General features: G+C 46.3%; 1 protein-coding gene across 1 annotated transcript in view; it reads left to right on the top strand.

Moving 5' to 3' along the window:
* The first annotated feature begins 6,733 nt into the window (after positions 1 to 6,733).
* Positions 6,734 to 12,717, top strand: part of LOC120057162 (transcriptional regulator ATRX-like) — a 53,154-nt gene continuing 47,170 nt past the window's right edge. The window contains exon 1 of the mRNA XM_039005631.1: positions 6,734 to 6,900. Coding sequence (XP_038861559.1) covers positions 6,881 to 6,900 — 20 coding nt within the window. The 5' untranslated portion in view covers positions 6,734 to 6,880. The remainder of the gene's footprint in view (positions 6,901 to 12,717) is intronic.

The raw sequence follows: 12,717 nt of genomic DNA, 5'->3' as shown, positions 1-12,717 counted from the left end.
GGCCGTAGGAGGGCAACAACCCAGCAGCAGGACCGCTACCTCCGCCTTTGTGCAAGGAGGAGCACTACCAGAGCCCTGCAAAATGACCTCCAGCAGTAAGATATAAGACGAACACTGACACGAAATACACTATATAATTACAAAATAACAAACGCACGTAGACAGACCTGAACTAACGAACTTACATATACACGAAGAACGCATGAACAGGAACAGACTACATAAAATGAACGAACAAACCGAAACAGTCCCGTGTGGTGCATAGACACAGACACGGAAGACAACCACCCACAACAAACAATGTGAAACAACCTACCTTAATATGGCTCTCAATCAGAGGAAACGTAAACCACCTGCCTCTAATTGAGAACCATATCAGGTAACCCATTAACCAACATAGATACACATAACATAAAATGCCCACCCCAACTCACGCCCTGACCGACTAAACACATACAAAACAACAGAAAACAGATCAGGAACGTGACATAACCCCCCCCTCAAGGTGCGAACTCCGGACGCACCAGCATAAAGTCTAGGGGAGGGTCTGGGTGGGCATCTGACCACGGTGGTGGTTCAGGCTCTGGGCGAGTTCCCCACCCCACCATAGTCACTACCCGCTTTCGTAGCCTTCTCCAAATGGCCACCCTCCACATTAACCCCACTGGATTAAGGGGCAGCACCGGACTAAGGGGCATCACCGGACTAAGGGGCATCACCGGACTAAGGGGCAGCACCGGACTAAGGGGCAGCACCGGGATAAGGGGCAGCACCAGGATAAGGGGCAGCACCAGGATAAGGGGCAGCTCCGGACTGAGGGACGGATCCTGGCTGGATGGCGGATCCTGGCTGGCTGACTCTGGCGGATCCTGGCTGGATGACGGCTCTGGTGGATCCTGGCTGGACGGCTCATGGCTGGCTGACGGATCTGGCTGCTCATGGCTGGCTGACGGATCTGGCTGCTCATGGCTGGCTGACGGATCTGGCTGCTCATGGCTGGCTGACGGATCTGGCTGCTCATGGCTGGCTGACGGATCTGGCTGCTCATGGCTGGCTGACGGATCTGGCTGCTCATGGCTGGCTGACGGATCTGGCTGCTCATGGCTGGCTGACGGCTCTGGCTGGTCATGGCTCGCTGACGGCTCTGGCTGGTCATGGCTCGCTGACGGCTCTGGCTGGTCATGGCTCGCTGACGGCTCTGGCTGATCCGGTCTGGCGGAAGGCTCTGGCTGATCCGGTCTGGCGGAAGGCTCTGGCTGATCCGGTCTGGCGGAAGGCTCTGGCTGATCCGGTCTGGCGGAAGGCTCTGGCTGATCCGGTCTGGCGGAAGGCTCTGGCTGATCCGGTCTGGCGGAAGGCTCTGTCTGCTCCGGTCTGGCGGAAGGCTCTGGCTGATCCGGTCTGGCGGAAGGCTCTGGCTGCTCCTGTCTGGCGGAAGGCTCTAGCGGCTCCTGTCTGGCGGACGGCTCTAGCGGCTCCTGTCTGGCGGACGGCTCTGTAGGCTCATGGCAGACGGGCGGCTTTGCAGGCTCATGGCAGACGGGCGGCTTTGAAGGCTCAATACAGACGGGCAGTTCATGCGGCGCTTGGCAGACGGACAGTTCAGGCGCCGTTTGGCAGACGGGCAGTTCAGGCGCCGCTTGGCAGACGGGCAGTTCAGGCGCCGCTTGGCAGACGGGCAGTTCAGGCGCCGCTTGGCAGACGGGCAGTTCAGGCGCCGCTTGGCAGACGGGCAGTTCAGGCGCCGTTGGGCAGACGGCAGACTCTGGCCGGCTGAGACGCACTGTAGGCCTGGTGTGTGGTGCCGAAACTGGAGGTACCGGGCTAAGGACACGCACCTTCAGGCTAGTGCGGGGAACAACAACAGGGCACACTGGACTCTCAAGGCGTACTATAGGCCTGGTGCGTGGTACCGACACTGGTGGTACCGGGCTGAGGGCACGCACATCAGGGCGAGTACGGGGAGAAGGAACAGTGCGTACAGGGCTCTGGAGACGCCCTGAAAGCCTGGTGCGTGGTGCCGGAACTGGAGGTACCGGGCTAAGGACACGCACCTTCAGGCTAGTGCGTGGAGGAGGAACAGGGCTCTGGATACGCACTGGAAGCCTGGTGCGTGGTGTAGGCACTGGTGGTACTGGGTTAGGGCGGGGAGGTGGCGCCGGAAATACCGGACCATGCAGGCGTACTGGCTCCCTTGAGCACTGAGCCTGCCCAACCTTACCTGGTTGTATACTCCCCGTCGCCCGACCAGTACGGGGAGGTGGAATAACCCGCACCGGGCTATGTAGGCGAACCGGGGACACCATGCGTAAGGCTGGTGCCATGTAAGCCGGCCCGAGGAGACGCACTGGTGGCCAGATATGTAGGGCCGGCTTCATGACATCCGGCTCAATACTCAATCTAGCCCTGCCAGTGCGGGGAGGTGGAATAACCCGCACCGGGCTATGCACACGTACAGGAGACACCGTGCGCTCTACTGCGTAACACGGTGTCTGCCCGTACTTTCGCTCTCCACGGTAAGTACAGGGAGTAGGCGAAGGTCTCCTACCTGACTTCGCCACTCTCCCTTCTAGCCCCCACCCAATAAATTTTTGGGGTTTACTCACAGGCTTCCGTGCTAGACGCGTCCCCTCATAACGCCGGTTCCTCTCTCCGGTTTCCTCCGCTCTCCGAGCTGCCTCCAGCTGTTCCCATGGGAGGCGATCCTTTCCAGCCAGGATCTCCTCCCATGTGTAGCAACCCTTGCCGTTCAAAACATCCTCCCATGTCCATTCCTCCTTCGTGCGCTGTCTCTCTCTCCCGTTACACCGCTGCTTGATCCTTTGTTGGTGGGTGGTTCTGTAACGATCGTTTTTGGGTGAGAGAGTGGACCAAGGCGCAGCGGGTGATGAATACATAATGATTTATTTGACAAGACGAACACTGACACGAAATACACTATATAATTACAAAATAACAAACGCACGTAGACAGACCTGAACTAACGAACTTACATATACACGAAGAACGCATGAACAGGAACAGACTACATAAAATGAACGAACAAACCGAAACAGTCCCGTGTGGTGCATAGACACAGACACGGAAGACAACCACCCACAACAAACAATGTGAAACAACCTACCTTAATATGGCTCTCAATCAGAGGAAACGTAAACCACCTGCCTCTAATTGAGAACCATATCAGGTAACCCATTAACCAACATAGATACACATAACATAGAATGCCCACCCCAACTCACGCCCTGACCGACTAAACACATACAAAACAACAGAAAACAGGTCAGGAACGTGACAGTGTGGATGTTGCCTGTAATCCATGGCTTCTGGTTGGGATACGTACGTATGGTCACTGTAGGGACAATGTCATCGATGCACTTATTAATGAAGCCGATGACTGATGTGGTAAACTCCTCAATGCCATCGGATGAATTCTGGAACATATTAGAGTCTGTGCTAGCAAAACGGTCCAGTAGCTTAGCATCTGATTCTGGTACTTCCTGATAGAGTTTTTGCTTGTAAGCAGGAATCAGGAAGATAGAGTTATGGTCAGATTTGCCAAATGGAGGGCGAGGGCAAGCTTTTTATGCGTCTCTGTGTGGAGTAAAAGTGATCTCGAGTTTTTTTGCCTCTAGTTCACTGGTGACATGCTGGTAGAAATCAGGTTAAACAGATTTCCGTTTTCCTGCGTTAAAGTCACCGGCCATTAGGATTGCCACCTGTTGGTTATCATTTTCTTGTTTGCTAATGGCCCTATCACAGCTCTTTGAGTGCAGTCTTAGTGCCAGCATCGGTTTGTGGTGGTAAATAGACAGCTACAAATAATATAAACTCTCTTGGTAAATAGTGTGGTTGCAACATATCATGAGGTATTCTAACTCAGGCGAGCAAAACCTCAAGACTTCCTAATATTAGAGATTGCGCACCAGTTGTTGTTAACAAAGAGACACACACCACCTCTGAGCTTCTCCCCGATGCAGCCGTTCTGTCCTGCTGATATATAGGAAAACTATCTAAATTTACATTTACCATGTCCTTGTCCAGCCACGACTCTGAGAAACATAGGATATTACAGTTCTTCACATCACATCTAAAGGATAGTCTCGAACCGAGCTCATGCAGTTTATTCTCCAGTGGTTGCACAGGTGACATGCCAATAGATCGAAGGGTAGAGGCGATTTATCCACTCTCCAACATAGTCTTTTCAGGTATCCCGCACACCGGCCTCTATAGGCCCGCCTCATCCATCCTTCTTCGAGTGTCAGGATTTGGGCCTGGTCCACAATAATCAATATGTCTCAGACTCATTGAATTAGAACTCTTTGTCCAAATGGAGGTCAGTGATAGCTGTAATGATGTTCAGAAGCTCTTTTCGGTCATAGGAAACGATGGCAAAAACATTATGTAGAAACAGGAAAAAGTCTTTGCACACTTCCAGTCAGATGCAAATGTTTTTAATTATAGCTGAGCTTTCGGTCAGTCGACCTTCATCAGAGCATATCTCCACAAACAATAGCGGGACAGATAAGGCCACACAGCGAGCCAGAGGTAATTGCAGACACCTGTGGTAATCTAAAGTACCCAAAAGGGCCACAAGGTGTCATAATATCAGATACAGGATAAAATAGAACATGTTATAGATGTATTTCTACTAGAACAAAAACACATGTACACAGGGAATGTGGTTACTATAATTAATCCATACTCTCAAAGATAGCAATACAGGTGAAAAACTACAAAAAAAAGAAAGAAAAGGAAAACATATACAACACTATATACATATGCAGAACCAGGAGAAATCTAGAAAACAACCAGATAAAGGTAAACTGTCGGGGAAGTATCGGGCCACTAGGGCTGTCATGAATACAGGACACCCTAATAGCAGGGAGGGTGTGTGTGTGAAGCTAAGATGATGTAAAGATTATGTACAAAAAAGTTAAGATCAGCCCAATACAAAAACCAGGCCCTGATCGTGTGCAAGTTAGTAAATGTACACCCCTTACCAAGATGAACAGTCTACAGTCTATTATAATCAAATCATGTTGTGGGCCAATAGTTCCATCCCACTTGAAATTCCCTTTAAAGGTAGTTTAGTAATTGGTAGCTTGGAAGACTATATTTTCAGAGTAGCTTCCCCAGTGCTAACCACTGCTCCTATAGGGTTAACCCACTTGGGGGAGATTGTAACCCTAGGCACGGGTTGTTACTTGTTCCACTACCTACCCTCTTCATTCAGGAGAGTGTGGCTGTGGCCACAAACGCCTTTCCAATGACACCATCCTACTTATGATACCAGTGCAGTGAACAAAGACTGTGCACTGCCTCTTTCGGGTATTGAACTTGTGTCTCTTAGACCACAGGCAGACTTGCGAACCACTGCTCCAATAGAGGTTAACCTTAGGTTGTTGCTAATGTGACTAGAATGACGTTGTAAGTAACAATAAACTTTCCAGGACATAGACATGTCTTATATGTGTAACAGTATAACTTTACGTCTGTCCCCTCGCCCCCAGACCCGGGCGCGAACCAGGGACCCTCTGCACACATCAACAACTGACACCCACGAAGCATCGTTACCCATCGCTCCACAAAAGCCGCGGCCCTTGCAGAGCAAGGGGAACCACTACTTCAAGGTCTCAAAGCGAGTGACGTCACCGATTGAAACGCTATTAGCGCGCACCACCGCTAACTAGCTAGCCATTTCACATCGGTTACATATGGGCAGAAAGCTTAAATTCTTGTTAATCTAACTGAAGTGTCCAATTTACAGTAGCTATTTCAGTGAAAAAGACCATGCTATTGTTTGAGGAAAGTGCATAACAACAAAAACTTTTATCACGGCAACTGGTTTGATACATTCACCTTCAAATGTAGAAACTGGGTTCTACAGTTTGAACCCCTGCTGTGCCTGGCCCCACACCCACCCCGCCCGGCAATCTAGATGAATGAAGGTTATTATCTTTTCTGTAGGGAAGCTAATTATCCATAATTTATGACATTCCCGGGAGTTTGTAAACTTGTTTTTTTATTACCATATAATTTTTGTATGTTCTCTATAGTTATGTACTTGAAAATGTATCAATTGACCAATTCGGCACATTTGGGCAGAGATGATACAACATTTTGTGCAGTAATGCAAAGCTTCAATGGATCAGTCTGAAACTTTGCACATACACTGCTGCCATCTGGTGGCCAAAATCTAAATGGCCCCTAAACTCCTATGTGATTTAATGGCCTTTCTCTTGCATTTCAAAGATGATGGGGAAAAAAATATAGAAAACGCATGTTTTTTTGTTTGTATTATCTTTTACCAGATCTAATGTATTATATTCTTCCATCTTAATTTCACATTTCCACAAACTTCAAAGTGTTAACTTTCAAATGGTATCAAGAATATGCATATCCTTGCTTCAGGTCCTGAGCTACAGGCAGTTAGATTTGGGTGTCATTTTAGTCGAAAATTTAAAAAAGGGTCCGATCCTTATTAACCCACTTAGGGGATATGGTAAGGATGACCCAAGGGTCTTTACAATACTAATGTGGCGCCCAGGCGTTGTGACTGTGAGATCATCTGCGCAACTCGAGTAGCCTACTATAAAAAGATGTCCAGGAAGCGGCCAAATTAACATTTGAACTCAAAATGCCTGCAGCTCCGACCACACAGGACAGACTGGAACGCGCCCATTTTCAAATTTGCGCAGTCGCAATGATGAAAGCATTCGAGAAACACCGCCATTATTGCGTAGCTAGTCTGACTATTGCATTGTGTTATCGACCTAAACAAAAATTACCTGCAATAATGAGGGAAATTGTGGAATTTTGTGGGAGTAAGCCCATATAGTGCGCGCCGTTTGCATAAGGTGCCTTTGACCAGCTCAAGATGTCCGCAGAGATGCTCAGGTAACAAACATATCGACCGTTCAGCTGCCTGAGCAAGCCACTGTAGCTAGTAGGGCAAGCCGTAGATCGCTAACCTTAACTAGCTAGCTTATTTGCTGCCTGCTAGCTTCCTAAAGTCCTAAAGTAGTCAGTCCTCACATTCAAGCTACTAGTCCGACTTCAACTTCTGACATTTACATAATTAGTACATACATCAAGAGAGACCTAGCTATGTTTGCCCAACGTTATTGTTTGGTATTTATGTAGCTAGGTAACAAGCTTTACTGCTAGCTAACTAGCTATAAATTAGTTGAATGACGTACATTAACGTTAGCTAACGAGCTAGATAGTTAGATAAGTGATTTGTCAATGATCTGAGCCCGGTTTCCCAAAAGCATCTTTAGGCTAAGTTCAACGTTAGGAAAATATGGTGTATTTAGTCTTAAGATACCTTTGGGAAAACAGGCCCTGGTATTTTTTAGGGTAGCTCTCGGGAAAAACCTTAGTGTTCAAATGCAATAATTTCAAAGATTTTACTAAGTTATAGTTAATATAAGGAAATCAGTATGCTGAGTTAAATTCATCAGGCCCTGGATTTCACATGACAGGGCAGGGATGGAAGTCATGGGCTGGCGTGGTTGCATGTGGTCTGAGGTTGTGAGTCTGGGTGGATGTACTGCCAAATTCTCTAAAATGAAGTTGGAGGTGGCATAAGGTAGAGAACTTAACATTAAATTCTCTAGCAACAGTTCTGTTGGACATTCCTGCAGTCAGCATGCCAATTGCACGCTCCCTCAAAGCATGAGGCGTCTGTGGCGTTGTGACAAAACTGCACATTTTAGAGTGCCCTTTTAGTCCCCAGCACAAGGTGCACCAGTGTATTGATCATGTTTAATCAGCTATTTGATATGCCACACCTGTCAGGTGGATGGATTATCTTGGCAAAGGAGAAATGCAATCTAGCAGGAATGTAAACTAATTTCTGCACAAAATTTGAACGAAATGAGCTGTGTGTATTCAACATTTCTGGGATCTTTTATTTCAGCAGATATAACATGGGACCAACACTTTACATTGCGTTTTTGTTCAGTATACAATTCCGACACTGTTTTAACGTTTAGAAAAGCCAATCATCGCTTGCAAAACGATTTTTGAAAATACATAGCCCTTTCATATCAGCCAGAAAGAAACTTTCAAATAAAACTATACACTTACCGTAGCAGATTTGTACAGATCATATGCTGTGTGCCTCCAGTTGGAAAACTACACTTCCTCCCCAGTTACTTACACACAGGTGTTCGAACAGATAGCTAATTGGCACAGGTGATCGCCTCTGTGTACCTTCTGTAAACAAGTGCTGTAACATGGACATTAGTCTGGTTAATCAGGCTGTAATACACAATTAATTGGTATATCGCCTGAAGCTAATGCTTGCAACATCATGTAACTGTTCCTTACAAGCCAGAATGATTAATACAATTAAATTCAAACTTAACCGGTTGTGCATGCTCAGACATGTCACCCATTGAGCATGTTTGGGATGCTCTGGATCGAATAGTACGACAATGTGTTCCAGTTCCCGTCAATATCCAGCAACTTTGCACAGCCAGTGAAGAGTGGGACAACATTCCACAATCAACAGCCTGATCAACTCTATGTGAAGGAGATGTCACTCTAATGAGGCAAATGTGCTAATGAGGCAAATGGTGGTCACACCAGATACTGACTGGTTTTCTGATACACTCCCCTACCTTTGATTTTAAGGTATCTATTCCCAGTCATATGAAATCTGTAGATTAGGGCCTAATGAATTCATTTAAATTTAATATTTTCCTTATATGAACTGTAACTCAGTAAAATCATTGAAATTGTTGCATGTTGGTGCACCTTGTGCTGGTGACAATAAAAGGCCACTCTAAAATGTGGACTTCTGTCACACAACGCCACAGATGTCTCGTGTTTTGAGGGAGCATGCAATTGGAATGCTGACTGCAGGAATGTCCATCAGAGCTGTTGCCAGAGAATTGAATGTTAATTTCGCTACCATAAGCCTCCGTTGTTTTAGAGAATTTTACAGTACTTCCAACTGGCCTCAAAACTGCAGACTGTGTAACCATGCCAGCTCAGGACCTCCACATCCGGCTTCTTCACCTGCAGGATCGTCTGAGACCAGCCACCCGGACATTTGAATTAACTGAGGAATATTTCTGTCTTTTAATAAAGCCCTTTTGTGGGGAATAACTCATTCTGATTGGCTGGTCCTGGCTCCCCAGTGGGTGGGCCCATGTCCTCCCAAGTCCACCCATGGCTGAGCCCCTGCCCAGTCATGTGAAATCCATAGATCAGTGCCTAATTTATTTATTTATTTAAATTGCCTGATTTCCTTATGAACTGTAACTCAGTAAAATCGTTAAGTATAAATGTGATTTCTGTCATTCTGAGCACCGTGGGTGGACACCCTAATGGGTTACACACCCAATGCGTAAATGTATGGTACATTTCTCAAATGGCCGGTAAATTTAAAATCTTCCTGGTCACGTTGTCCACTGCCACATTTTCCTACTGGAAATCCTGCTAAATGGAGATAAACAGTTAAAGTTGGAAGTTTACATACACTTAGGTTGGAGTCATTAAAACTCGTTTTTCAACCAATCCACAAATTTCTTGTTAACAAACCATAGTTCTGGCAAGTCGGTTAAGACATCTACTTTGTGCATGACAAGTAATTTTTCCAATAATTTTTTACAGACATTATTTCACATATAATTCACTGTATCACAATTCCAGTGGGTCAGAAGTTTACATACACTAAGTTGACTGTGCCTTTAAACAGCTTGGAACATTACAGAAAATTATGTCATGGCTTTAGAAGCTTCTGATAGGCTAATTGACATAATTTGAGTCAATTGGAGGTGTACCTGTGGATGTATTTCAAGGCCTACCTTCAAACTCAGTGCCCCTTTGCTTGACATCATGAGAAAATCAAAAGAATCATCAAATCAAATCAAGTTTATTTGATATAGCCCTTCGTACATCAGCTAATATCTCGAAGTGCTGTACAGAAACCCAGCCTAAAACCCCAAACAGCAAGCAATGCAGGTGTAGAAGCACGGTGGCTAGGAAAAACTCCCTAGAAAGGCCAAAACCTAGGAAGAAACCTAGAGAGGAACCAGGCTATGAGGGGTGGCCAGTCCTCTTCTGGCTGTGCCGGGTGGAGATTATAACAGAACATGGCCAAGATGTTCAAAATGTTCATAAGTGACAAGCATGTTCAAATAATAATCAGGAATAAATGTCAGTTGGCTTTTCATAGCCGATCATTAAGAGTTGAAAACAGCAGGTCTGGGACAGGTAGGGGTTCCATAACCGCAGGCAGAACAGTTGAAACTGGAACAGCAGCAAGGCCAGGTGGACTGGGGACAGCAAGGAGTCATCATGCCCGGTAGTCCTGACGTATGGTCCTAGGGCTCAGGTTCTCCGAGAGAGAGAAAGAAAGAGAGAAGGAGAGAATTAGAGAGAGCATACTTAAATTCACACAGGACACTGGATAAGACAGGAGAAGTACTCCAGATATAACCAACTGACCCTAGCCCCCCGACACATAAACTACTGCAGCATAAATACTGGAGGCTGAGACAGGAGGGGTCAGGAGACACTGTGGCCCCATCCGATGATACCCCCGGACAGGGCCAAACAGGAAGGATATAACCCCACCCACTTTGCCAAAGCACAGCCCCCGCACCACTAGAGGGATATCTTCAACCACCAACTTACAATCCTGAGACAAGGCCGAGTATAGCCCACAAAGATCTCCACCACAGCACAAACCAAGGGGGGGCGCCAACCCAGACAGGAAGATCACGTCAGTAACTCAACCCACTCAAGTGACGCACCCCTCCTAGGGACGGCATGAAAGAGCACCAGTAAGCCAGTGACTCAGCCCCTGTAATAGGGTTAGAGGCAGAGAATCCCAGTGGAGAGAGGGGAACCGGCCAGGCAGAGACAGCAAGGGCGGTTCGTTGCTCCAGAGCCTTTCCGTTCACCTTCACACTCCTGGGCCAGACTACACTCAATCATATGAGCTACTGAAGAGATAAGTCTTCAGTAAAGACTTAAAGGTTGAGACCGAGTCTGCGTCTCTCACATGGGTAGGCAGGCCGTTCCATAAAAATGGAGATCTATAGGAGAAAACCCTGCCTCCAGCTGTTTGCTTAGAAATTCTAGGGACAATTAGGAGGCCTGCGTCTTGTGACCGTAGCGTACGTGTAGGTATGTACGGCAGGACCAACTCGGAAAGATAGGTAGGAGCAAGCCCATGTAACGCTTTATAGGTTAACAGTAAAACCTTGAAATCAGCCCTTGCCTTAACAGGAAGCCAGTGTAGGGAAGCTAGCACTGGAGTAATATGATCAAATTTCTTGGTTCTAGTCAGGATTCTAGCAGCCGTATTTAGCACTAACTGAAGTTTATTTAGTGCTTTATCCGGGTAGCCGGAAAGTAGAGCATTGCAGTAGTCTAACCTAGAAGTAACAAATGCATGGATTAATTTTTCTGCATCATTTTTGGACAGAAAATGTCTGATTTTTGCAATGTTACGTAGATGGAAAAAAGCTGTCCTTGAAACAGTCTTGATATGTTCGTCAAAAGAGAGATCAGGGTCAAGAGTAACGCCGAGGTCCTTCACAGTTTTATTTGAGACGACTTTACAACCATCAAGATTAATTGTCAGATTTAACAGAAGATCTCTTTGTTTCTTGGGACCTAGAACAAGCATCTCTGTTTTGTCCGAGTTTAAAAGAAAGTTTTCAGCCATCCACTTCCTTATGTCTGAAACACAGGCTTTTAGCGAGGGCAATTTTGGGGCTTCACCATGTTTCATTGAAATGTACAGCTGTGTGTCATCCGCATAGCAGTGAAAGTTAACATTATGTTTTCGAATAACATCCCCAAGAGGTAAAATATATAGTGAAAACAATAGTGGTCCTAAAACGGAACCTTGAGGAACACCGAAATGTACAGTTGATTTGTCAGAGGACAAACCATTCACAGAGACAAACTGATATCTTTCCGACAGATAAGATCTAAACCAGGCCAGAACTTGTCCGTGTAGACCAATTTGGGTTTCCAGTCTCTCCAAAAGAATGTGGTGATCGATGGTGTCAAAGGCAGCACTAAGGTCTAGTAGCACGAGGACAGATGCAGAGCCTCGGTCTGACGCCATTAAAAGGTCCTTTATCACCTTCACAAGTGCAGTCTCAGTGCTATGATGGGGTCTAAAACCAGACTGAAGCATTTCGTATACATTGTTTGTCTTCAGGAAGGCAGTGAGTTGCTGCGCAACAGCTTTTTCTAAAATTTTTGAGAGGAATGGAAGATTCGATATAGGCCGATTCGTTTTTTTATATTTTCCGGGTCAAGGTTTGGCTTTTTCAAGAGAGGCTTTATTACTGCCACTTTTAGTGAGTTTGGTACACATCCGGTGGATAGAGAGCCGTTTATTATGTTCAACATAGGAGGGCCAAGCACATGAAGCAGCTCTTTCAGTAGTTTATTTGGAATAGGATCCAGTATGCAGCTTGAAGGTTTAGAGGCCATGATTATTTTCATCATTGTGTCAAGAGATATAGTACTAAAACACTTAAGTGTCTCTCCCGATCCCAGGCCCTTGCAGAGCTGTGCAGATCCAGGACAGCTAAGCCCTGGAGGAATACGCAGATTTAAAGAGGAGTCCGTAATTTGCTTTCTAATGATCATGATCTTTTCCTCAAAGAAGTTCATGAATTTATTACTGCTGAAGTGAAAGCCACCCTCTCTTGGGGAATGCTGCTTTTTAGTTAG

This window comes from Salvelinus namaycush, chromosome 12 (assembly GCF_016432855.1).
Source record: "Salvelinus namaycush isolate Seneca chromosome 12, SaNama_1.0, whole genome shotgun sequence".
NCBI classification, from domain to species: domain Eukaryota; kingdom Metazoa; phylum Chordata; class Actinopteri; order Salmoniformes; family Salmonidae; genus Salvelinus; species Salvelinus namaycush.
This window is presented reverse-complemented; position numbering and strand designations above follow the sequence as displayed.